At 36.5% G+C, this 25,638-nt stretch overlaps 1 protein-coding gene across 10 annotated transcripts in view; it reads left to right on the top strand.

Annotated features, from left to right (window-relative positions):
* The window catches only part of LOC137018868 (nesprin-2-like), a 116,175-nt gene that overhangs the window by 49,863 nt on the left and 40,674 nt on the right, over positions 1 to 25,638 (top strand). For 7 of the 10 annotated variants that reach the window (XM_067383635.1, XM_067383632.1, XM_067383627.1 and 4 more), the window contains 24 exons: positions 2,024 to 2,215; positions 2,594 to 2,749; positions 3,101 to 3,342; positions 5,807 to 7,856; positions 9,080 to 9,414; positions 9,794 to 9,938; positions 10,950 to 11,150; positions 11,351 to 11,610; positions 11,700 to 11,850; positions 11,946 to 12,089; positions 13,571 to 13,711; positions 16,040 to 16,222; positions 16,325 to 16,462; positions 16,583 to 16,768; positions 16,945 to 17,067; positions 17,145 to 17,327; positions 18,110 to 18,199; positions 18,368 to 18,457; positions 19,037 to 19,114; positions 20,224 to 20,793; positions 20,908 to 21,114; positions 22,086 to 22,289; positions 22,422 to 22,583; positions 23,300 to 23,425. In XM_067383635.1, the coding sequence (XP_067239736.1) occupies positions 2,024 to 2,215; positions 2,594 to 2,749; positions 3,101 to 3,342; positions 5,807 to 7,856; positions 9,080 to 9,414; positions 9,794 to 9,938; positions 10,950 to 11,150; positions 11,351 to 11,610; positions 11,700 to 11,850; positions 11,946 to 12,089; positions 13,571 to 13,711; positions 16,040 to 16,222; positions 16,325 to 16,462; positions 16,583 to 16,768; positions 16,945 to 17,067; positions 17,145 to 17,327; positions 18,110 to 18,199; positions 18,368 to 18,457; positions 19,037 to 19,114; positions 20,224 to 20,793; positions 20,908 to 21,114; positions 22,086 to 22,289; positions 22,422 to 22,583; positions 23,300 to 23,425 (6,357 nt within the window). The remainder of the gene's footprint in view (positions 1 to 2,023; positions 2,216 to 2,593; positions 2,750 to 3,100; positions 3,343 to 5,806; positions 7,857 to 9,079; positions 9,415 to 9,793; positions 9,939 to 10,949; positions 11,151 to 11,350; positions 11,611 to 11,699; positions 11,851 to 11,945; positions 12,090 to 13,570; positions 13,712 to 16,039; positions 16,223 to 16,324; positions 16,463 to 16,582; positions 16,769 to 16,944; positions 17,068 to 17,144; positions 17,328 to 18,109; positions 18,200 to 18,367; positions 18,458 to 19,036; positions 19,115 to 20,223; positions 20,794 to 20,907; positions 21,115 to 22,085; positions 22,290 to 22,421; positions 22,584 to 23,299; positions 23,426 to 25,638) is intronic. The other 3 variants (XM_067383629.1, XM_067383628.1, XM_067383633.1) reach the window with 3 other exon arrangements.

The raw sequence follows: 25,638 nt of genomic DNA, 5'->3' as shown, positions 1-25,638 counted from the left end.
CTCACAAAATTCTTGTTGGTCATGTTCAGTACTTGAATGAAATGTTTTTCAAGTACTTTTAATGTGTTTTTGTCATTCAGAATCTGTTTCAAGATTCAGAAGAACATCATTTGTAATAGCTGTTTGGCACAGGAGTTCTAAACCTAAAGTGCTTTTACTGCAAGCAGAAAATCATTTCTTTTCAAGCTCAGTTGATGCCTTTCAGCTACATTTTGCACCATTCACAGTTTATTCCAAGAAGCCATTTGTTAAATAATATCAGAATGAAAATCATTGAAATGATCAGTGACAGGATTTTAAAAGCTCTACAATTACATTTTTTAAATTTTCTTATTGAAATATGTAGAATGCACATAATTAAAAAAAATATTCTGAAAGATCTTACATTATCTGAATGTGCCAACATTGTTCCAAGCTGTTTGAAATGCTGGAATTCAGTCTGCAATTCTATGTACGCTCAAAGAAGTTAGTTCAACAATAGTGAATGTTGTTTCTGGTATTTCCTTGCCTCTATTTGACATTTTGATGTAATTGTTATGCTTCAATGGCAAAAAGCATTTATTCATATATATTATAAAATGTATTAATGTATTCATATACAAGTTATATTATATATAAATATATTATTTAATACATTTTATAATATAAATCAAAGCATGTTTTTGTCATTGGAGCTTAACAATTACACCAACATGTGATTTAATGAATGCACAAGATTTTTTAGTTAATTTAATTTTTTTTTGCTGTTGCTATATATTTATTAGAATGTTAATAGTTTTTTTTATTTTTATTAGGGCCTGAGTACTGGTGGTGTGAGTACCCTATTGTAATTGCTTAGTCAATTATTCTTCTATTCTGAAATGAATCGCATTTTAGAGGAACTAAACATGCTCGAAAACTCATGAAACTTTGCACACACATCAGAAGTGGTGAAAATTTAGTCTGATATGTAGTCTGATATAGTTTTTAGAATTAAGTGTGGCAAACTGGCTCGATAGCACTACTTACAAAATGTCAATTAAATGCCCTTCGTGCTACGTTTCACGTACAGGTATGAAATTTGGTAGACACATGTAACAGCTCAGTACTGACAAATAAGGTGCAAAATCTGAAAACCCAACAGGAAGTAAGATATTTAGAATTTTCTCTGCAAAATTTTTGCAGTTTTTGCCAGTCAACAGGGAATGGCATGCTTTGCAGTCTAATTCACTCCCAGAAACACATTATATATCCCATGATGTACCAAACATGCTAGAAACACGTTAAATCAAGCAACACTTGCTAAGTCCTAAAGTATGCGATTAACGCCATGCCATGAAACGGGAAGTTGTTGTAACTCAGGCAAACAATGTCTGATCTGCTCCACACTTCACATGTTTGATAATAGTCCTGGCCTGAATACATCTACATGACAATATTCAGTTATAGTCAAAGTGCCACCTGTTGGCAGCAGGAAGTGTGGCACTTCAAAATGACTGCCATATTTCTCCTGTATTTACTCGCTCACATGCATGTCACCCACTATTCACTGTTTTCCTAAGGCCACCCGGTGGCGGTGGGCTCCGGTATGAGGGCCCTTTCATTGCTGCTTGCAGCTTAAATTTATATTTTATATTACTCATTTAAATAATTCTCCATAGGCCACCTATGTACGTTGCATCATTCATACATTATTCCACGTGTAGACAATTTACATTTCTTGTAAAAGTTGTCTTAGAATATTTGTTGCAATACAGTATTTTCAATAAGCAAGAACTTTGCTTCCTTATACCAACTACATTTTGTTGGAATTAGTTCTTGCAGTACTGCTTCTCCTAAGTTTGTTTTAGGCCTGAAAGCACACCACGCCTTTTAGAGGAAAGACTCAGCTCCCAAGGGGGCAGCATTCCTTGTTTTTTCTGAAACTGTGACTTAAAGAATCTAGAACAGAGCTGTGTTAAACGAGCTCTGACAGCAGGTGCAAGGGGCGTTGTGCTGAATTTTTGTGCTGAATGAACTGTGACACTTTTTTTTCTTATTGTAGTATGAAGAAATGCAAGGAGCCAATTCAGACCCATCTACCAGGAACAAATCATCTGAAAACAGAGGATCAGTAGCAGCCGGCAAGGATGAAATGAGCCATTCGGAGAATCCTACAGGGACACATGTATGGGCCACTTTAGTAAACACCATCACTAATATTCAGGCACCTCTGGTGACCAGTCAAAGTTCTGAGGTACGTATCTGAACATATGATTTTGTTCTAAATTGTTCAAGGAACAACAAAAGAACTGTAGCAACTTTGGTGCTTTTGGGCTTTTAACAGAAAGAGGAAAAAAATCTGCAAAAATACAGTTTATATTTCTGTTTCTGTCAGAAGGTTAAACGAAAAAATACTTTTTTTCTCAAAAACAACTGACTGTTATCAGTTAATCAACTCGTTTTTTGGTCAGTCTTTGACTTGAAGACCATATATTCCCTCGAGACTGGGAGGAATTTGCACAGGAAGGAAGGATTCCTTTGCACTGTGGTGCTTTAAACTGTACCATTTTCTCTTGTTTGTATTTTAAGTTTCTCACTGTCATTTCATGTTTTAATACTTTTATTTTTACAGGAAACTAGGCCATGGAAGGATTCCTTGTTTCGGAACTCAATACTCTCAGAGTCTGAGAGCAGTTTGGCATGGACTGCCCTGCAGGTTTTCAGATGCCGGTACCGACCAGCCCAACTCAACATTGCGCATATGACTCTTCAGCTGGAAGAAGCTGAGGTACAGTACATTACCTCATTGGACTGGTTTCTCCAAACCCTCCAACTGTGAACAGCTGTTGACGGTAAAAATGTCAGTGGTCATAAAGAGCTAATCTAAAAACATATTATGTTGATAATATAATTTGTAATCGAAAAATGTTTTTAGTACATGCCAAATAAAAGCATTTTCATTAGCGGACTCCACTTTTGGACCCCACTATACAAGAATCACTTGGTTCTGTGGCCTAATAGCTAGCACACATATTCTGACACATTGAGCCATGATGCTCATGCATGTGAAACTGGCTCGCAAATTAAAGTTTTAAAATAACACTATCAAACATTATGACATTACATCCCTCCATCATAGATCTGCAGGCAATGTGTCCTGGATCAAGTGGCCAGACTGCCTCGAAATAATTCTGGTGCAGGATGCTTTACAGAGCCTGAGCAGGGCATAGAGGGGAGATGGAACGCAGTACTGCTGGATACTTCAGCCATGGCAGAGTTTAAAAAGGCACAGCTACAGCAGGTCACACAGTATCACAAGCAAAAACGTGCTCTCAAGGATACTCTAAACAACCTGGAGGTTGAGCTCAGCACACTGACAGTGTGAGTATCCTTATTGACTTTTTTATGTGTGTGTGTGTGTGTGTGTGTGTGTGTGTGTGTGTGTGTGTGTGTGTGTGTTTGTGTGTGCGTTTTTGTGAATTAATCTTTAACATAGATGAGGAGATTCTAAAATGTATTGATCTTATAATATTTTTAAGTCGGACATGATTAGTTTTCTAAACGATGTCAGTCAATTTTATTTGTATAGCACTATTCAAACAACATGTTGACCAATGTGCTTTACAACATCTCAGTATAAAAACAAATTAATACAATATTAACAATAACAATAAATTAAATTAGAATAAAGAAAAAAACAAAAAACAAACAAAAAAAACACTAATATTAAAAATGATGAACAAGAGGGATACATCATGGCAAACAAGTGTGTCTTAAGTTGTATTTTAAAAATGTGTACGGAGTCAGCATCCCTGACATGCAAGGGTAAGCTATTCCAGAGTCTTTGCGCTACTGCTGCAAATGCACAATTCCCTTTCCAGCTCAACTTAGTCCTTGGGATTTTAAGTAAATTTTGAGTTGTTGATCTCAGTGTTCTTCCTGTCTTATGCTCAGTTTACAAATCTGATAAATAAGATGGTGCAGCATTTTGTACCTTCTGCAGCCATAAGATAGAGGCTTGTCTAATTCCTTTGTATAACAAATTACTGTAAGCAAATCATGATGATATGAAAGCATGTATTGCAATTTTGAGTCTCTTAAATGTCAGACAGGATTTCATCTTGGCCAGAATTCTTAGATGAAAAAAGCTTGACTTTACCAGATGATTTATCTGTGTGTTAAATTCAGGGAGCTATCTATAAAAACACCCAAGTTTTTAAAACAGCCAGTGGGCCAAAATTGAACTCTGCTGCGCCCTTAGCTCCTCTGGGACTGAACACTACAACCTTTGTCTTGTTTTCGTTAAGATATACAAAGTTAGAAGCCAGCCATGCTTTAATATCAGAGAGGCAGGACATTCGAGATTCTAAACGCTTTGCATTAGTTAACGGTCATCCGCATAGCAGTGAAATGCGATGTTGTATTTCCTTAAAAAAAATCCCCTAACGGGAGCATATAACATGAAAAAAGCGTGTGGGCCAGGATGGAGCCTTGAGGCACCCCACATATAATGTCTCTCTAGATGTATGTGAGCCAAATTGCACTGCCATTCTTCTAGCAGTCAAGTATGACTTAAACCATTTTAGGGCCTTACCCTGGAACCCTACATACTCTTCTAGCCGTGAAAGCAGCACCATGTGATCTATTGTATTAAAGGCTGCAGTTAGGTCTAATAAAACTAACACTACTGAATCACCAGCATCCACAGTCATCAATAAATCATTGAAAGCTTTTACAAGGGCTGTCTCCGTAGAATGATACTTCCTGAAGCCGGACTGGTAAACTTCACCAATCTTACTCTGTTCTAAAAAAACATGTAGTTGACTAAACAGGCTTGAGAGTCTCAGAGAGTGAGTGAGTTTCTAAACAATGTTGGAGTTAAACTTCTTATCACAGGATTTCTGTGATTTCATGTACCGATTCGGACGAGACTAAAATCTAGACTTGGGTGTTACAGAAGGTCATCTGCTGTGCTTGCGTGCATCACATATGATGTATATGTTTTTTAATGAATTACTTATTGATATAAATTTTATTTATTATTAAAACTTAACTTATTTAAATAAACTTCACATGAGTTTATAGAAGTGGTTGTTTATAATAAACCCACATAAGTGAGCAATGACATCTATACAAGTATCTTTCCTGACACTGATATTAAAATGGGCTGTCTTTGTAGTTTCTGTGATTTGGCTCTATTTAATGATTTCAGAATTTTATTTTTTCATTGGATCCAAATTGAAATGAAATGAAAGCATGCAAAAGATAGGTGCGCAAACATTTGCAAAAACACAAGGAGAAGCCTTATTATAATACAATATCTACAATTACAGACATTTACATTCAGATGGGATTAGATTTCTCAGAGGACAGTTGAGTTGGACAGTAGGTAATTATGAGAAAGTTTGAGAAGGTTTTATGAGAAAAATACAGACAGATTCAGGCAGAAATACAGAAATACAAAAATACAGGCAGATTCGGACAAAATCACAAAATACACCCGTGAAACATGAATTTCTCTAACATCCTCCATGAAAACTAGTCCTGTCCAGATAGGGCTTTAGTGTTCGTGCTTGTATTTTAATTCACATGGGAGTAAAAGTAGAAGTACAAGAAAAGTAGAAGAAAGCAAAGTAAAGATAAAATATGTAAAAAAAAAAAAAACTTACATGTTTTTCATTACATGTTTCCCATATGTGTTATTCATTGATGACTTTACTCTTATTCTAAAATTTAGAGAAAAGTCATTACAAGGAATAAGTAGGTGTGTCTAAACCTATACTGGTAGTATTGATTTAGTTTCTGTACAACATTGAAAAGTAATCCCCATTTTTCCATATTGAAGAGATTGCATTGAAAGTAGCACCCTGCAAGCAGAGAAGCTGAGTGAATTCCTAAAGAGCATGCAGAAGAAGAGTGGCATACTTGAAGAGCTCTTACAGTCATGCTCTCAGATCTCAGCCCATCTGGGTGAGGCAGAGGGACCTGTGGCCTGCATTGAGCCTGTGAGGACTTTACAGAAGAGATGGCAGACTTTGGAGTGGGCTGCTTCCAGGAGTCTGTGGCATGCTAATATCTGTACAGCAGAAGTTTCAGGACTCCTGCAAGAGGCCAGAGACCTGCAACGTGAACTGGATCTTCTGGAGAAGTCCGTTTCTACTCCGCACACCTCTCAAAGTCAGATAGACTGGCAGAGTGCCCTACATGAGACTGTCAGAACTGCAGACCTGGCAGTGTTGAATGAACGCTATTTGTACCTTCTTGAGGTCTCTCAGGCTCTTTCCTCAAGTCCACTGGGAAAGAAAGAGCTTAGAGATGTGGAGGATGCATTGCAGGGTCTGAATTCTCAGCTTGCTATGACTCAGGAGAAGCTCAGCTCCCAGACTTTGAATGGCGCTGATTATTCACCGATCATTAGGATTGTCAGGGACTATGTTACATGGGCTAAACAAATGGAAAGCAAAGTCAGTAGGAGAAGGAGGCTATCCCTGTACCCTGAAGAGGCAAGTCACGAGGTCAACCACTTGAAAAAACTGCAGTCCGAAACATCTCTTAAGAAGTTTCAGTTGGCCTCTGTTTTGAAAGAGCTTAGAGAGGAAGTTACAGGGCTCGAGGAGAAGGATTCCAAAGACATGTTGCCCACCCTCGATTCCGTAGAGGATTTGTATGTTAAAATTTCTGAAAAAAACAAATGTGCTGTTGTAGAAATTAACAGAATGTTTCATATTAGAGAAAGACTGTGGAAACAGATCACTGACAGCAGCTCTTGGTTGACCTCAATATTGGAAAAAGAGTCTGGTAAATCAGTTGCCTCTGAACTTAAAATTACTATCCCAGAATTGAGGGTTCAGCTTCAGGTATGCACTGAGGCTTTGAAAGATGCTGAGAGACAAGCAAAAAACTTGGAGATTCTGTTAGATGAAACCAAGACTATGAATAACTTTTTGACTGTACCTGAAAGCTTTCAGCTTATCAACAGGCTTACATCCTTACAAGAAGAAGTCTCTAGAGTTGTGAACCGTAAGTGGGCCTCATGCTGGGTGCTTGAAGAGCTCCTTCATTCTCAGGAATCTTCTGCTGAAGAACAGAACTTCATTCAGAAGAGTTTGAGACAGTTGAGTGCTGATGTCATGAGGCAGAAGTATCCCATAACAAGGGACTCGCTCTCGGCTCTTGAATCCGTTAAGCACATGCTGATTGAGCTCCTGTGCAAGGTGCAGGAAATTCCACACTTCCCAGAACCTCGGAGGAAAGAGATGCTCCATGCTGTACTAGACCTACAGAGAAGAATACATCTGCTGGAGCAGCAAGCCAAAGAGCATGAGGAGTACCTCACTTTAAGGCAGCACATGGAGAACTCCAAAGAGGCAGTAAAGAAGAACTTGTCACATATTGTAGACTCGTGTGCAGGAACTGACATAAAGCTTGGTGTCTGTCAGGCTGTCCTAGTGGAGCTGCCTCTGGTGAGAATGACATGTCAAGAGGCCGCTGACCACCTGGAGGCCATTTCGAAAGATCTCTATCCATCCCAACTGACAGCAGAAAGACAAAAGATTCGTTTGGTCACTGAGCAGCTTGCTGCTTGGGAGCTCTCAGTCAAAAATGAGGCTAAAAAACTTGAATGCTCTCTGGCGGAGAAACTCGTTAGTCCCACAGACCTCAGTCCACTCATGAAGCTCTTCAACAGTGTCAGGCAGCAGCTAAAGGAGACCATATGCTTGGAACCAGATAATAAGGCCATTGATGCAGAGCTGCGAAAGCACTGGACACTTGTTCAGAACCTTGAGTCTGTGCTTCGAATGTTGGATGTCTGCAGGAAAGGTGAAGTGGCTGAAAGCTACCAGAAGACAGTTGATCTTGGCCAGAGAACTCTTAATGATTGCAGTGTGCATATGGTAAGTTCCATGTGACCATTTATGTTAAAATGACTAAAGGCCCATTCACACCAAGAACGATAACTTTAAAGATAACTATAATGATAACTATATTTGTGTCCACACCAACAAACGGTAACGATCTGTTTATTCTATGCTCACGCTCTGCGGTTTCAAAGTGTGCACAACACCATTGAACATGGTTTTTCCTGTTCATTTACACGGCTTTAACCAGCAGATGTCTTCAGCATGCTATGATTCGAGTGAATCTAGCTCATCTAAGAGTGAATTTAGCTGATATAGTCAATATAGTGAAATAAAAACAAAACCTGGTCTTTTTCACTTCAACTTTAAAGGAAGCAAGACAGTGTTGCCGAAACTAGCGCTGAATACCTGAGGTAATTTTATGTTACACTGTTTGCTTGCTTGGCATAATGATCTCATCTCCATTAATACCTCACCATTTATTCCGAGAGTATGACAGATTGTTTTTCCATACATCCTTTTTCTTTAAGGTATCCTTGAAAAGGGGGTTTGATTTGTCAAAACCGGTGGATTTTTCTGGACCTCGGCGATTTAGCTCTCTGCAATGTCATCTACCATTTTAAATGTGCAAGACCTTAAATTCAAAATGATTCTCATTGGCTGTCAGTGTTTTATCAACAGATGGAAAAAAATTGTTCTGAAAGTGATCCCAATGATATAATTCCTCTTTATCGTTATCATTATAGTTGTGGTGTGGACTCTGCTATTCTTTTATATTTAGAACGATTTTTAGAACTGTAACATTATTCTATTTATCGTGGTGTGAACGGGCCTTTACACCATGTCTACATGACCAATAGAATGCTGCATTTGAAACTGTTGTTATTGTCAAGTATGCATGTGACAGCATTGTTATTTTGAAGAATTTTTTGTAGGGCTGCATCTTAATACAGATTTGATTGAATTCAGAAGCTGTTTTTCTATTTTATTAGACTGATTAGAACAGGTAAGTCATCTTTTTTAAACTATTCATTTAAATAATCGGCTCAAAAGTGTCAACCATCATCGGCAGTCGAGCAAAACTGGTCACACCTGGGCTATACTGGTCTTATCTGTTTTTGCATGCAGCCCTCGACAACAACTCAATTTTGGGATTGTTTAAATAAAGATCATTATCATCCGGAAAAATAATACTTTTTACCCAGCTCTAGTTTTTAGAAAACTATGAATGTTTAATAATTTTTTGTTTGGTTGTCTAGGACAAGCTGCTCAAAGCTCGGGAGGCACTGAAGCGTTACTGCTGGGCTGTTCAGGGTGCAGAGAGCTTCTTTCATCATATAGAATCCAATCTCATGATTTCATTTACTGGCTTCCAAGGCTACAAAGAGGAACATCACTACATCCAACAGATTTTTAGCACTCTGGTTGAGGGTTTCCAGGCCCGTTTGTCTGAAGTTGGTGTTTGCGTACCCCAGCAGAAATGCCTCTCCATCCCTTTAACTGAGCAGCTTCATATCGAGGTTTTGAGTCACCTTTTGGTACAAGATGCCAAATTAGAAGCTCAGGCTCAACTCCGACTCGAGGCATTACAGAGGTTAGTCATACTCTATAAGCATACTCTATTGATTTTTTTTTTTAATCAAAACTTGATGACCTTGTCCCATGATTCAGATTGTTGCATTCATAATGCTCTTTGATTGTTGTTGACATTTTCTTATAAAATTGGATAATAATTTTATAGTTGTTTTGCATGGGGACAGATAATAGGGAAAAATACTTATACAAATAATCAAAAATGTTCTCAAAAAGCTCTTTAAATGTCTGCCATATACGGCACATTACTTGGAAATATTTTTCTCAGAACACATGGTCTGAAACAATTATCTTGAATGGAATACATCTATTTGGTTAAATGTACTAGAAGCAGTTTTATTTAGCTGTTTTAATGGTTCACTCTTTCTGCTACAATTTAGGTGCATGAGAAACCAAATTGTGCACATGAGTCACCATGAAGAAATGAGCCAACTTCTCAAAAATGTTGATTCTCAAATCTTAAAATGCTCAAGTAAAAAACCGACTGATTCTGAAGCCTGCCAAGAACAACAGCTGAAAGTAAAGGTTTGTGGTCATTGTATGCTATTAAAGGATTAGTTTACTTCAGAATTAAAATTTCCTGATCATTTACTCAACCATATCATCCAAGATGTTTATGTCTTTCTTTCTTCAATCAAAAAGAAATTAAGGTTTTTGAGGAAAACGTTCCAGGACTTTTCTCCATATAGTGGACTTTACTGGGGTACAACGGGTTGAAGGTCCAAATTGCAGTTTCAGTGCAGCTTCAAAGGGCTCTACATGATCTCAGCTAAGGAATAAGTGTCTTGTCTAGTGAAATGATAGGTCATTTTCTAAAAACAAATAAAAATGTATATACTTTTTAACCCCAAATGCTTTTCTAGCACTGTTACATAATCACGTTGGAAAGGTCATGCGTGTTGTAGGCGAAGTACCACGGTGGGGCGAAAAACTCCTTCTCATTTTCTCCTCCAACTTCAAAATTGTACGATATCGTTGTTTTACCAAAAAGGCCGTTTGACTTAGTCTTTGCAGGTTGCAGGTACATCACGTGTGACCTTTCCAAAGTGATTATTTAATGCGTTGCGCATCGCAGAGCTAGTGTAAGATGAGCATTTGTGGTTAAAAAGTACATACATTTATTCGGCTGGGATCATGTAGAGCTTCGCTGAAACTGAAATTTGGGCTTTCAACCCATTGCACCCCAGTGAAGTCCACTATATGGAGAAAAACCCTGGAATGACAAACATCTTGGATGACATGTGGGTGACCAAATTATCAGTAAATTTTAATTCTGAAGTGAACTAATCCTTTAATAGTCACTATTTATAAGAACCTTATTCCATTTTGTTTATCATGCATGTTGTGCTTGGTTTAAATGCTTTGCAATAATACCAATTGAGCTCTTGAAAATTATTTGGGAACCAATGAAAACTTGCTTGAGAATATACTTCCCTTCTTGCTTCTAAAACACTTTTTTTTTTTTTTTTATTTCTTTATCTTTTAACAATGCTAGTATGCTAGATCAGCATGCGTTGAAATTGTCTTCATCCGCAGGTGCTTCAGACAGAGCTGAAGAACCTCGCTAATAGACTGGAGGAATTGAGGGAAAGCTGCACGGGTCGTCGATGCAGTGCTCCTGTAGATTTAATGCTGGGACATCTGTGGAGATCTTGGGCAGTGCTGCAGTGCAGAGTGGAATCGCTCAAAGCCAGCACGTCTCATAAAGAAGCAGAGTGGAGAGACGTTGTGATACGTGTATGTAATAGCTTTTATTTTTTTATAATAATTATTATAAGTATTAATTATTATTAATTTTTTTGTATTTTTTTTTATTTCATAATATAATAAATAATATATTTTATTTATATTTTATTTATATATCCAGCTTGTAAAATGATTAATGAAGTAAGCTGTGCATTAATTAATTTCTCTTCATGTTTGGGTTTGCTGTGCAGCTCAATAAATCAAAGGAAGGTCTTAGCAGACTGCAGAATGATCTTCCTGACTCATCTGTGATGATGGGATCCCTGCTAGATCTTCAGGGTGTTCTGAGCCTCACTGAGCGCCTCCAAGATAGGATTGAGCAGGAGCATCATACACTTGCCTCTTTACAACACCATGTGGCGCGATTGCTTAGGGTCTCAAATTTGCAGCAGCTCAAAGTATCTCCTCAAATCTGTCAGGACTTGCAGTCTTTACAGGGTCAATGCAGAAGGTAAGACTTGTACACACATGCACATTATCACATATATGTTGAGAAAATGTTCAGACTCTACATTTACTGACCTTCTTTTTCATGCAAAGTCTCAGAGATCAGAGCAATAACATCCGTCGGGAGGTGCTTTCTGAGATCCAGGAGTTGGGTCATGTGCAGGAGGAGATGAGTGCCATTCAGCAGAATGTTCTGTCTCTTTTGACGGTTTTACAGTCTGAGTCAGCTGCTGAACAACTACAGGTTGGTGCTTTGTGGCCTGTGTTTTACAGGGACAGTGTCTGTTTCTGCAGTATTTGCTGTTGATATTGTATTCATTGTGTTTTATCACACTGTAGGAAGTCAAAGTGGATTTGGTGTCACTAAAGGCTCAACTGCAGGACGTCATGGACAGAGTGCAGAAGAAATGGAGCTGTGTACCGTCAGAAATTCAAATCTTACAGAATGATCTCAACATCTCCCTGCAGGAGGCTAAGGACAAAGTATAGTATTTACTTTATTTTATTATACTGTGAGATTGAGTGCTGTTTCGGTCATAGGTAGAGTGTGTTTAATGCTGGGAAAAGCTTTGCAGATCCTTTGCTTGCAATATCTGCATCAAGCCTGTGACCCACTGACATCACAAAACTTTTGCATTCTTCTTTTGTGATGTTTTTCCAGGCTTTCACCGCAGTCTCTTTCAGTTGTTGTTTGTTCTGGGGGGTTACCCATTTCAGTCTTTTCTTTAGCATGTAAAATGCATGCTCTATATGGTTTAAGTCTGGAGTTTGACTTGGCCAGTCTAAACATTCCACTTCTTGCCCATGATAAACACCTTTGTTGTTATGGCACTGTGTTTTGGGTCATTATTGAGTTTGGTTGCATCTTTCTGTAAATCGGCAGACAAAATGTTTCTGTACACTTCTGAGTTAATTTTGCTGCTGCCATCATGTGTTACATCTTCAGTAAAGATTAATGAGCCTGTCCCAGAAGAAGCCATTCAAGCGAGAGCCATGACATTACTTCCACTGTGTTTCACAGATGAGCTTGTATGTTTGGGATCTGTTTTTTTTTTTTTTTTCTTCAAACTTTAGTCTTTCCATCACTTTGGTGTAGGTTAATCTTTGTCTCACCAGTCCATAAAACTTTCCCAGAATTTTTGAGGCTTGTCTCTGTACTTTTTGGCAAATGTTCTGGTGTAGCCTCTGTACTTTTGTTCATAAAGTCTTCTGCGAACAGTAGATTGTGATACCTTCTCTCCTGCCCTCTGGAGGTTGTTGATGTCACTAACAGTTGTTTTAGTGTCTTTCTTTACAGCTTTCACAATATTTCTGTCGTCAACTGTTGATGTTTTCCTTTGTCTTCCCCAAGGTCTGTTATTTAGTACAGCAGTGGTTTCTTTCTTTCTCAGGACATTCCAAATGGTTCTACTGGCTATGACTTATGTTTGTGCAATAGCTCTGATTGATTTTCCATATTTTCTCAGCATCACAATTGCTTGTTTTTCACCCATAGACAGCTCTCTGGTTTTCATGTTGGTTACACGTCTAACTATAAATACAGTTTGCACAGGCAAAACCCAAATGTGAAACTGAGCGTAGACATTCAGTGTTATTTATTGTTTGAATAATCAATGTAATGGGACACCTGGGCAACAAAACATACCCAACAGTCACATATTGCAATACTTTTGGTCACATGAGCAATGGGTGGGTTCAAACAAAAGGTACTATCTTCTGAGTTGTGTATCAGATCCAGATGTAAATACCTGGAAATAAAAGGTGAAATGTTGATTTCTTGTCTCATATTCATCTTTTGATGTCAAAACCAAATGTTTTCAGTCTACAGCAAAAATAAAAGAATTGGCCTCACTGTTCCAATACTTTTGGAGGGGAGTGTATATATTATTCATATTATTGCCAATTCCTTTATTTTTGCTGTTAATTTAATTAAAACCTAATACAAATGTAACTCTCTGTTTCAGTTGGGCATGGTCATGGAGAGAAGTGGTCCTCTCCATAAAATGGGTGAGCAGGTTGGAGAAGTGACGGTGGGCTTGAATTGTGTGCAGGCCCTGCTAAAGCAAACAAGTCCTAATTTTTCTGAGGCTGAACATACACAAAAGGTACTTGTTTCCTGCTCACCTCCATATGCACGTTATTGAAATACATTTCTATTGAAATACATTTCCAGTGGACAAAACAATCTGGAAAGCATGGGCTATTACTTAGGCAGCTTCATCTTTTTCCCTCTTTACTTAACTTTGCATATTATTTGGTTTATTTCTTTTTGTTCACTTATCTGTTTTCTTAAACTTTTATTATATTCTTATTCTGTATTTGTATGTATGTACTGTATTTTTTGGAAAATAAGTTGCACCTGACTAAAAGTTGCACGGTTCAAAATTGCAGAAATTGGTGACAGAAAAAAAGCAGATAAGTCACATCGGTGTATAAGTCACATTTTATTATTACATTCAGAAATTATGTAATACCGATAATTAAAACAAAGCATTTACAAACATTATAAACATTTTAGTTACCCTCACAACACAAAACATTCTTTATATTTAAAGGTGCCCTAGAACGCTTTTTCACAAATGTAATATAAGTCTAAGGTGTCCCCTGAATGTGTCTGTGAAGTTTCAGCTCAAAATACCCCATATATTTTTTTATTATTATTCATTTTTTTAACTGCCTATTTTAGGGCATCATTAACTATGCGCCAATTCAGCATGCTTCCCCTTTAAATGCTCGTGCTCCCCACCCCCAAGCTCATGACTCTATAATACATTGCATAAACCCAAAGTTCACACAGCTAATATAACCCTCAAAATGGATCTTTACAAAGTGTTCGTCATGCAGCATGTCTAATCGCGTAAGTATGGTATTTATTTGGATGTTTACATTTGATTCTGAATGAGTTTGAGGCTATGCTCCGTGGCTAACGGGCTAATGCTACACTGTTGGAGAGATTTATAAAGAATGAAGTTGTTTATGAATTATACAGACTGCAAGTGTTTAATAATGAAAATAATGACATGACTCTTATCTCCGTGAATACAATAAGAAACAATGGTAACTTTAACCACATTTAACAGTACATTAGCAAAATGCTAACGAAACATTTAGAAAGACAATTTACAAATATCACTAAAAATATCATGTAATCATGGATCATGTCAGTTATTATTGCTCCATCTGCCATTTTTCGCTATTGTCCTTGCTTGCTTACCTAGTCTGATGATTCAGCTGTGCACAGATCCAGACATTAATACTGGCTTGTCTAATGCCTTGAACATGGACTGGCATATGCAAATATTGGGGGCGTACATATTAATGATCCCGACTGTTGCGTAACAGATTCGCCTGTTCTTCGGAGGTCTTTTAAACAAATGAGATTTATATAAGGAGGAGGAAACAATGGAGTTTAAGACTCACTGTATTTCCATGTACTGAACTCTTGTTATTCAACTATGCCAAGGTAAATTCAATTTTCAATTCTATGGCACCTTTAACTGTATTCAGAATAGAACAGGATGAAAAATACAAGTATAAAACAATTCATTCATTCATTATAAACAACATTTATTATTAATGCCATAACTAATTTATCTGAAGTGAAATTAAACTACTGGCATGTGGGATGTGCTATACAAATAAACTTGGGCTCACATAGTTCTCTTATTAGGCATGAATCCAGATTTGAATGCTTTGTGCTTGTTTTGAATGCTTGACGTTATTTGCATTATATTAGTCTCAGAATGTTTCAGATGATAAAAAAGCACAACAAATATTCAGAAAAATTATATGTTGAAATAGTGAGAGAATGTGAACACTTACTGTATGTACAGAAACCTTCTGTATATATATATGTATAATAAATAAATAAATAGTAAAAATAAAAACAATTATAGTAAAATATAAATGTAAAATATTAAGGCTTTTCTCATGACATATTTGATTAACTGTTCTTCCGTCTCTCAGATTTTTTATTTTTGTCCAATGGAATATGTCAAAAGTAACAACTTCGGTACCAAGTCTTTTTTTTTTTTATTTTAAAAATGTGACGATACCAGAATTTCCCCCTAGCATTTTGAGCACTGTTGAGCGGATTCTTAAACCCCTCTGATTGGCCATTGTGTTCACGCACTCAACAGATATGTGTGTGACTGACTACAATTTTCAGTGCTTCAAAAACATGTTGTAAATATACATCTTTGACTATTCACTGAGCGCTTATACAGATACACACGGGAGCATTTGAAAGCAAGCATTTATCAGCAGATCCCTTATATATTATGTTTAAGAATCCACTCAATAATGATCAAAATGCTAGGGGGAAATTCTGGTATCGTCACATTTTTTTACATTTCAACACCATTTTTAAAAATTTTAAATGACAACCCTAATGTCTACACCAATTAAAGTCTAAAGTGCATGTGTGCGTGTAGCGTATATGGGATGAGCTGGACCAGTGGCACACTCGGATAGCTGAGCTGGAGGCTGAGGTGCAGGATCTAGCTGAGCAACAGCCTGAGAGAGCACACGTCCTCATGGACCAGCTCACGGAGCCACTGCAGCTCTACCAGATCACAGCCAAACAGGCCGAGCAGAGGACCGCCCTCATCAGCAAAGTCAGATGTTACCCATAATCCTTTGTTTCATAACATAAGCCAACACATAATGCCACTGATAGCAACCATGACTGCTTGTGCCTTGTGTTTTGCTCCCATCAGATCCCTGCCTGTCTGCAGGACTGTGAGGGTTTTCTCAGTAGTTCCGAAAGCTGGTTGAAAGAGGCTCAGTCCTGGCTGGACGCCCCAAGAACCTACACCACTGCGAAATGCATCCACTGCCATGCCAACTCCCTCAAGGTCAGGTCAAAGCCTCATACTGAAGCAGTTTACAGGTCATTTATAGTGAGGCATGCCATACCTTATGTAAACCTTATGTACAGTAACAACTTGTTAGCAACTCTTGTGGTGTGTTTGTAGATGATGCTGGATGAATCAGAGGGATACAAGGCAGCTCTGGAGGCTTTCCTGCCTGCCCTGCAGGAGATCACTCTGGTGTGTGACACCACCTCTCAACAACAACAGCTCCACCTGGGTGTACAAAAAATCACACTTATACAGCAAAGCGTTCTGGACCCTCTCTCCCACCTTCAACACCTTGCGGCTGTAAGAAATAACATTACATTCAATAAATATTAAATAATTTTGTATGTATTTACAGTAAGATTTGCATTTTTGATATTCTCAAAAACAAATATTGGAATTACTTGCTAGTATATAATGCTGTAATTACATTATTTAAATTATGTTGCCTATATTTTAATTGGAATTCACTTGTGTAGGAGATGGATGCCATTGAAATGGAGGTGAAGACAATGGAGAAAAATATAAGCAAGATCAGAACTATCCTTTCCACCACTGACACAGAGAACATTTCTCCTGAGGAACATCTTGAGGACATACAGGTACTGTATGTCTTATCTTTCTATCCTGACTGTAAACATTTACAGTATCTCATATCCCTTTCTAACTTCTGTAACAGGTCATTCTGGATAATGTCCAGTCCATGAAGAGGACCATTGATGAGATTGAGAGCTGCAGGCCAGGCCTGGGGCTTCCTGCTGAGGCAGAGCAAACTCTCACAGCCTTCCATCGGGCTCAAGTGCTCCTGCAGCCCATTCAGGAACTACAGCAACTCAGTGTGGAGCGAAGCGCAAAGTTAAGGGTCTGTTGCCCTAATAGTTTGCTTGTGTTTACCAAAAGCCAGAGGTTTCCTGTTTACTGAGCTGGAGTGCATTTTAGCTTATTTAGTTCATGAAAAGTAGCTTTCAGTAGGTATGGTATTTTGCAAATACCTTGTATTTTATAAAACATAAACATATAAATGTTAAGGAAGATAATATGGTAAAGTGTCAATTTAATAGGTGAACAGAGTCATTTTTGTTCAGGCTGAGCAGATAGATATCGCCTGACAGATATTTTGCAGATCACATAAATATTCCCATGGTGTGAATGGGAAATTGAAATTTAAAAGTTCAAATATTTATTGTAGTCTTTTAATTAATATGAGCGCTGTATGATCAAATGCAGACAGTTGTAATTAAATATCTAACTAGACCAAAGGTCATTTTAAATCTAGTTAGAACATATTACTTCATCTTACAAAAGTGCAGTAAATTTGCAGTGTTTTTAGTGACCGTGACCAGCGGGTGACCTCTCCTCTTCACTTTCATGTCTATGGGAATGAGAGGAGGGGAAAATCCTTGCATTTAAAGCCAACTCAGAGAAGGGATGTGTGGGAACCTTGAATTTTCTGATTGTACTTAAAAATTAAGTGCTTTAAAACTTCAAATATGGTGCATCAGTAAATCACTACAGACAATGATTTATTGGCAAAGGCAGTAGTATGCAGTAAAGATGCTTTTCTCATGATCTTTATCATGTAACTTTGGTTTGTCCAAGTTGGTTTATCCATAAAACTGAGTAGTTTGCGGATTTTATTTTCAGGCCTCTATTGGACAACCATCTGAAATGATTCTCCCTTCAGACCAAACCACAGAATTCACAATGCCACACTTTTACTCTGGAGATGTGATGGTAAGTCAACCATCTCAATCAAATATACACCTCTCAAGCATGCCCACTCAAGCTCAAAAGACATCTAAGATGAGGATAAGTCAGTTTTAGGACTAAATAAGTCTTTAAAAAAAAAAAAAAAAAAAAAGGTGTCATATAGAGTAATATGTCAACATAACCCTGGTGAAGCAGGTGTCCATGGAAGGCCGTTACACAGAGGAGGAAGATGAAGACAGTCAGTCTTCATCCTCAGGAACTCTCACATGCAGTGTTCCAGAGGTAAAGCCCCCCAAACCTCCAATTTATCTCCCAGTCTTGATGCATCCCTTTGCCAAGCACTGAATAAGAGTACATTTCTGTACTCTTGTACACTCTGGACCTCTTTGCTGTGGCTGTTCATTTGCATACATTAATGTTTTATTTATATACATTTATGAATGGAAATTGTACAGTATAATTATGAATATAATTACATAATTTATGTGAATCTTTATATTTTATGTTTATATTTCGCTATGCTATGCTATATTCTATTTTCACTATATTTTCACAGGGACTGGTCATGTTACAGTGACCATTTCATTCTTCTGTTAGTCCTGGATTTGCATGATCACAAATTTCCCAATACTGTTGTTATTAGTTTATGCAGTTATACTAAAATGCCTCAGTCAGCTTTGTGAACAAGCTCTTTTGCTTTTCCTTTCCGAGGACCAAGCATTCTGCATTCGTTGCAGAATGCCAGATATAACTCCTCCACTTCTTTCAGTAACAGCTGCTCTCCTCTTTTGTCTTTAGGGAGTCTATCCTTCTAATACTCTGGGTCATCATCTTTAATTATTTTTTCTTTCTCTGTACCAGGATCCAGATGAGACCAATTTGGAGGAGGAAAATATTAAGACAGATGCTGCCTCTACTGTAACTGAGTGTGTTGTTAAGGTATAGACTGGCCCCTCTCAAGAACAAACTTTGTGATTTATTGGTTTATGGCAGGCATGCAGTCATCATCATCATCATCATTCTGCATATTCCTCTTTTTGAAATGTGTAACCCCGACTTCTGATTAGATGAGACCTGCTAAAAGGCATTGTAAAATGTCAATAAACATACACTTATAACTTTATATGTTGATTGGCAACCACAAGCTGCCTGCCTTTAGAATAATGAACTACAATACTGTTTAAGAGTTTGGAGTATTTTTTTTTTCTTTTTACAAACTTTGTGAACGAAGTTTCTTATGATAACAAAGGCTGCACAATATTTAAATTAATCTTTTGAATATTCAGTTTCCAAAAAAAAAAAAAAAGTATATATATATATATATAATTTTTTTTTTTTTTTTGGAAACTGAATATTCAAAAGATTAATTTATTTCAAATAGAAATCTTTTGTTATAAATAACATTTGAACTTTTGAATATTTTTTTAATGTCACTTTTTATCAATCTAATGTGTCCTTGATCCCAAACTTTTAAACAGTAGTGTGTATTACCAAAGTCCCTTCAAGACAAGCCATTTCACTCAGCAGCCATCTTTGAAATGCCACTCTCCTATCTCTTTGAATGGGGAAATATCAAATTCTTCAAAGCTTTCCAAGCATTTAATTGAATTTCATATTTCATATTCACATACAACAACTGTCTCATAAATTTCTCTTCACGTCTCTTCACGTTCTTTTCTCTTGTGTGTCATTTCGAAGGCGCGCGTCTGACTGTTTCTATAGAAACCGGAGCTTCTAACAGCTGCTGCAGTGACGCAATGACTTTACCAATCAGTGATTGGCTCTTATTTAGAAGGCAGGACTTATTCCACCATATTGCGCATTGCACTTTCTCCGATTCAAAACAATACGAGTGATGTGCCTTGTGTTATTCTATAGTCTTTGGTATTACTTGGTGGAATATTTATTTTGATCATTATTTAAAAAAACAACTCTTTATTGAACATTAATGTCTTTTATTATATAGTTGAAGTGTTTGTTTTTTTTGTTTGTATGTTTTTAAATCACTGCAAAACTGCCCATGCCTTAATGCTTTATTTCATCTTTAGGAATCATCTCCTGAAGAAGAAACTGATTTTGCTGCAGTCAAGCATGCATTACAGGAAACTGACCCTGGACGTTGTTTACTAGAGCCTCCTGGATTCTTGGAAATGCCTGACATAGACAGCAGACCAGTTACTGAAGAGACAAGTTGTCTACCTGCACTAACAACCCAACACTTTGAAGAATTTACAAATGATAGTTGTATGAAGCCTGACAGTGCAACTAGAACTGAGGAAATGCAAAATGAGTGCCTAGAAACCAAGGTGACTGAAGCAGTATCAGCTAAGCCAGGAACAGACACAGAAATCACCATGTTAAAAGCAAGTCAATCGATCAAACAATATGATTCTGTAGATCTGAACAAAGTATCTATAAACACAGAAATTATTCTAAGTGATCAAGTGAAAATGTCAGTTCATAAGGAAGGTTTGACCCCAAAGCCACCTGACACAGAGGCAGTATATGTTACTGATGGTGACCAGACCCAGGCAGAGACAAAACCTATAGGTGCCACAGCTCCTCTTGTGCTCTCCTTCCAGCACAAAGAAAGTGTGCCACAGGAAGATACAATGCTGGTAATTTTTTTTATGTGAAATCCAATTGTAAACTCACATGTGTCATTTCATTTTGAAATATGGTCCATTTTCGAAATACTTGTATGATTACATACTGCCCTTCCAACTCTCTAGGAAATACAGAGAGATCTGATTGATGCCATTGTTCGCCAGAGCAGCAGCCAGTCTCAGGAACACTCATTTCAACACACAGCAACTCTCAGTGATCTGTCACAGTCTGAAGAAGGAGGTGAATATCAAGAGTGTTTGGTCCAGCTTCTCACCTCAATGAAAGAAACATCTGAGAAAATGGGGTCATGTCAGGATATCAGTTCTTCAGAGGTTAGTTTCAGTTAAGCAAAATTACAAATGCAAACAAGTGAATGAGTGTCTGTGTGCATTTTCTGACATGTCTGCATCAGCATAACATCTAAGAAGAATTCTGGATCCACCTATACTACAGTTCACGTTTTGCGTCAATACTATTTTTTTTTTTATGTTTTTGAAAGAATTCTCTCTTGCTCACCAAGGCTGCATTTAAAAAATGAATAAAAAAATACTGTAAAAACAGTAATATTTTTTTTAACATAAATGTCTTCGGTGTCACATGATCATTCAGAAATCATTCTAATACACTATGATTTGATGCTCAAGAAACATTTCTTATTATCAGTGTTGATAACAATTGTACTGCTTAATATTTTTGTGGAAACCATAATACTTTCTTTGAGTAAAAAGTTCAAAAGAGCAGAATTTCTTTGAAATTGAAATCTTTTGTGACGTTATAAATATTTTTACTGTCACTTTTATGCATTTAATGCATCCTTGAAGAATAAAAACATTAATTTATTTAATGATAGATGATAATGATAGATACAGATGAGAGACACAACCAAACTTCTTAAGGATTTCTCAGGCATCAAGGTATCATTAGTTCTCTTGTAAAGTCTATACAAAAAAGTAAAACTTGGTACAATGCTGTCTCGTGTCTCCTTATATTGTAAATAAAGTAAAGTTAATATTTATAAAAAAAAAAAAAATATTTAAAAATTCTCAAGATTATCATAAAATGTTGCTTGTACCTCTCTGGGTACCTTGTGTCAATATAAGTGACCCAGCAACAATGTTTTACTGTATTTTTGCATAACGTACATGAAATTGTTTTCCAAATACACATTTTCCTTTTAAATATACTTCAGAAAAGTTCATAAACTTGTCCTATAGTAGCCTTAGCAATATTTGCTAATGTAGGTTTGTTCAATCTTGGGGAAGGATCAGTTCTGACATACTAATGCAGGTGTTTGTTCTCTAAGAGTCTGCAGGGCAGCACGTGGACTTTGCCACTTGACCGGTTGAGATCAGCAAGACAGAATAATGTTGAGCTCCAGAGATGTTCTGAAGCTCATCTGAAGGGTCTGCGGGGTCTCCTGGAGCTGGGCTCTGAGCGGCTGCTGCGCAGTCAAGATGCACAGCCACACATCTGCAGCCAGCTGCACAGTCAGCTCAGAGGACACAAGGTACACTATGTATTTGAACTGACCAACTTATTTTAAGGTTTTTTTTTTTTTTAAATTGAAAAAATGTCATTTAAAAAAACAATTGACCTCTTACATAATTCTCATAATGTTTGCACTTATGACTGGTAACAGAAATACTTCGAAGATTTGGGACAGAACCTTGTAATGGTGAAGCTGCTATACCATAAGTTGCCAGAGGGGGCACTGCCGGGCCAAGCAGAGGTGGAGCGGTTAATATCAGATCTACAGGATCAAGCACAAAGTCATGGGATCCAAATGCAGCACAGCTTACATGTACAGAGAAATTATACTTTGTATAATTAATCTTATCAATATTTTCATTTCAGATCTAAGCACTCTTTTTAGAGAAAGCTAAAGCTGTCATAATTTAATCTTTTACTGATCCAGTTTACAACCTCTCATTGCATCAATTAAGATCAGTAGCGTGTTTACCCACCACGCAAAGCACGCATTTGATAAAAGTTAATAAAAATGCTGGTAAAGAAACAAACATAACGTCACATTTATCTCAGAACAAACATATTCATCATGACCATAAATTCATTAGTTAGCTAGAAAAATGAACCCTAGAGAGGAGCATTTAGCTTAATATATTTACCATATTACATAGCCTATTAATAATATTTTTTTAATGTTCTTTAACATATAATGCATGTTTGAATAAATCTATCAAGTTGATAGCCAATTTAAATTTTTATATTTCAAAAAGCTAATTGGAGTAGAAATAATTTTAAAGTTAGTACTACCAACTTTATTATTATATTGTTATTTATTATTGTAAATGAACGCGATCATGGGGGCCCCCTCCTGGAGATTTGCTTAGGGCCCGCAATAACCTAAACACACCACTGATTAAGATATCGTATAGTTATGAATGAGTCAACATTATTAAACGTATACTGTATTTCATAGTATATGACATGCATAAAATGGATCAACAGAAATGACCAACAAAATAACACTTTTAGCGCTCTGTATGTGTGTTGTAGGAGTGGTCTTGGTATGAGGAGGTCACTGAGAGACTGTGCAAGCAGTTCGATGAGATGGAGACAGACGTGTCCAGTCTGGATTTAGAGCCAGAAGGAGACCTGCAGGGTCAGCTGGAGTCCTACGAGGTTAGTTTCCCACATCCATGGGAATGCTAATGGTTGTCTTTCTCTCTGGGTATTATTGGAAAACATAACTGTTCAAAAGTTTGGGGTCTGTAAGATTTTGTCATTTTTTTTGACAATTTTATTCAGCAAAGGTGCATTAAATTGATCAAAAGTGACAGTAAAGACATTTATAATAATACAAAAGATTTCAGATATTTCATATATATATATGCCTTGTTTATTTTTAAATCCTGTAAAAAAAAACATGGTTTCCACAAAAATATTAATCAGCACCATTTTTCAAAACTGATAATAAGAATAATAAGAAGTTTCTTGAGTAGCAAATCAGCATATTAGAATGATTTCTGAGGGATCATGTGACCCTGAAGACTGGAGTAATGATGCTGAACATTCAGCTTTGCATTACAAAAATAAATTACATTTTAAAATAGATTAAAATAGAATGCATTCTAAATTTTTAATAATTTCACAGTATTGCTGTATTTATCATCAAATAAATGCAGCCTTGCTGAGCATAAACTTCTTTAATAATAAAAAAAAAAAAAACTAATTACATTAACTACAAATTAACTACATTTACTAATACTGACCTATTACTTTTGCTATTGGTTTTGACCACTAGGTATCAGTATTTAGTCAGAGACCTACCATGGCTGTAGCTAGCAGATGAATTATTATTAAAATATAAATGTATTTAGACAAATACAGTACAGTAATCAGATATTCATAGAAAATGCAACATTCTTAAACAATGGTTAAATATACATAAGCTATATTAAACATGAACAAAGTGCAATATGCAATATACTGCAACAGTGACTTTTAATAATAAATTAGACACTATAGACAACTAGAGGCCTAACATTACAGCAAAGGAAGCTCTCTCTCTCTCTCTCTCTCTCTCTCTCTCTCTCTCTCTCTCTCTCTCTCTATCTGCCCTTGTAACCTCTCTTTTCATTTTTGACGACCATCGTCGAACTCGAAGACATCTCTAATTTGACAGTTTACCATCTGATCTCACACAGTGACTCTATTCCAGTGTTTCCCAACACCACTATAAAAATAACACAACTGCACAAACATGCATAGCTTCAAACGGCATATAAAACTATTATATTACAAGTAGTACTCACATTTAATGCTAAACTTGAGCTTGAGTCAAATAAGAACACAATAAGGTATGATGTTAGTGATAAAACGAAAAATTTACATATCATTGCTTTAAATTTACACCTTGTATTTAATTAAACACTGTCATTGAAGTTGGTATTGAGGCTTTATATAGCAGACTTGCACATGTCATATAATATTAACATTTTATGAAAATCAAGCTCAAATTGAGTTACAAGGTTTTTGACAAGATATTTTGTCTCTCACTGAAACAGTCGCATCTGAGGTAGTAAATGCTTTTTACTACCTCAGCATGCATTATGCATTATGTTTTCATCATCGTACAGTATATAAAGTTTTTTGTGGTGCTCAGACTGATTGAAATGATTAAAATCTCATGATATGATGAAGTGCTAACAGGACATTTAAAACGGCATGCTTCAAATAGAGGACAAAAACATACAAAATACAAAAAAGTTAGCCTTTATGGACACAGTGTTTCTTGAGTAAAGAAAACACTGTACTTGCGTAAACATCAGGGGCCGTATTCACAAAACATCTTAAGGCTAAAAGTAGCTCCTAACTTTCCGATTTAGGAGAAACTCTTAAAAATAATGGGCGTGTCAATCCTAATTTTAGGAGTCCTACATTTTTGCTCTAAGAGTATTTCACAAAGCATTTTAGCGCTAAAAGTAGCTCCTAAATCTGTGAAACGTTAGGAGTAGTTAAGAGAACTCCTAAGTTACTAAGACCAAATCACAAACAGTCCTAATCCACCTAAAGACACTGTACACCATTGAGGCGATAGAGCCTTAGGTGCTCAACTTTTTCTTCATAAATACAATACATTTTTATTTATAGATTTGAATCTGATGAGACGCCAAAAAAAAAAAAAAAAAACCTTTAACAAATAAATAAATATTGTCTGATTACCTGTGGCAATGGTTTTCATGAGTTCACACTTACAAATGATTGAATAGAGTAAAAAAAAAAAAAAAAAAAAAAAATTTTTATATATATATATATATATATATATATATATATATATATATATATATATATATATATATATATATATATATATATATATATATATATATATA

Source organism: Chanodichthys erythropterus, chromosome 4 (assembly GCF_024489055.1).
Source record: "Chanodichthys erythropterus isolate Z2021 chromosome 4, ASM2448905v1, whole genome shotgun sequence".
Classification (NCBI taxonomy): Eukaryota; Metazoa; Chordata; class Actinopteri; order Cypriniformes; family Xenocyprididae; genus Chanodichthys; species Chanodichthys erythropterus.
Note: the sequence above shows the minus strand (reverse complement) of the source record. Positions and strands in the feature narration are given on the sequence as shown.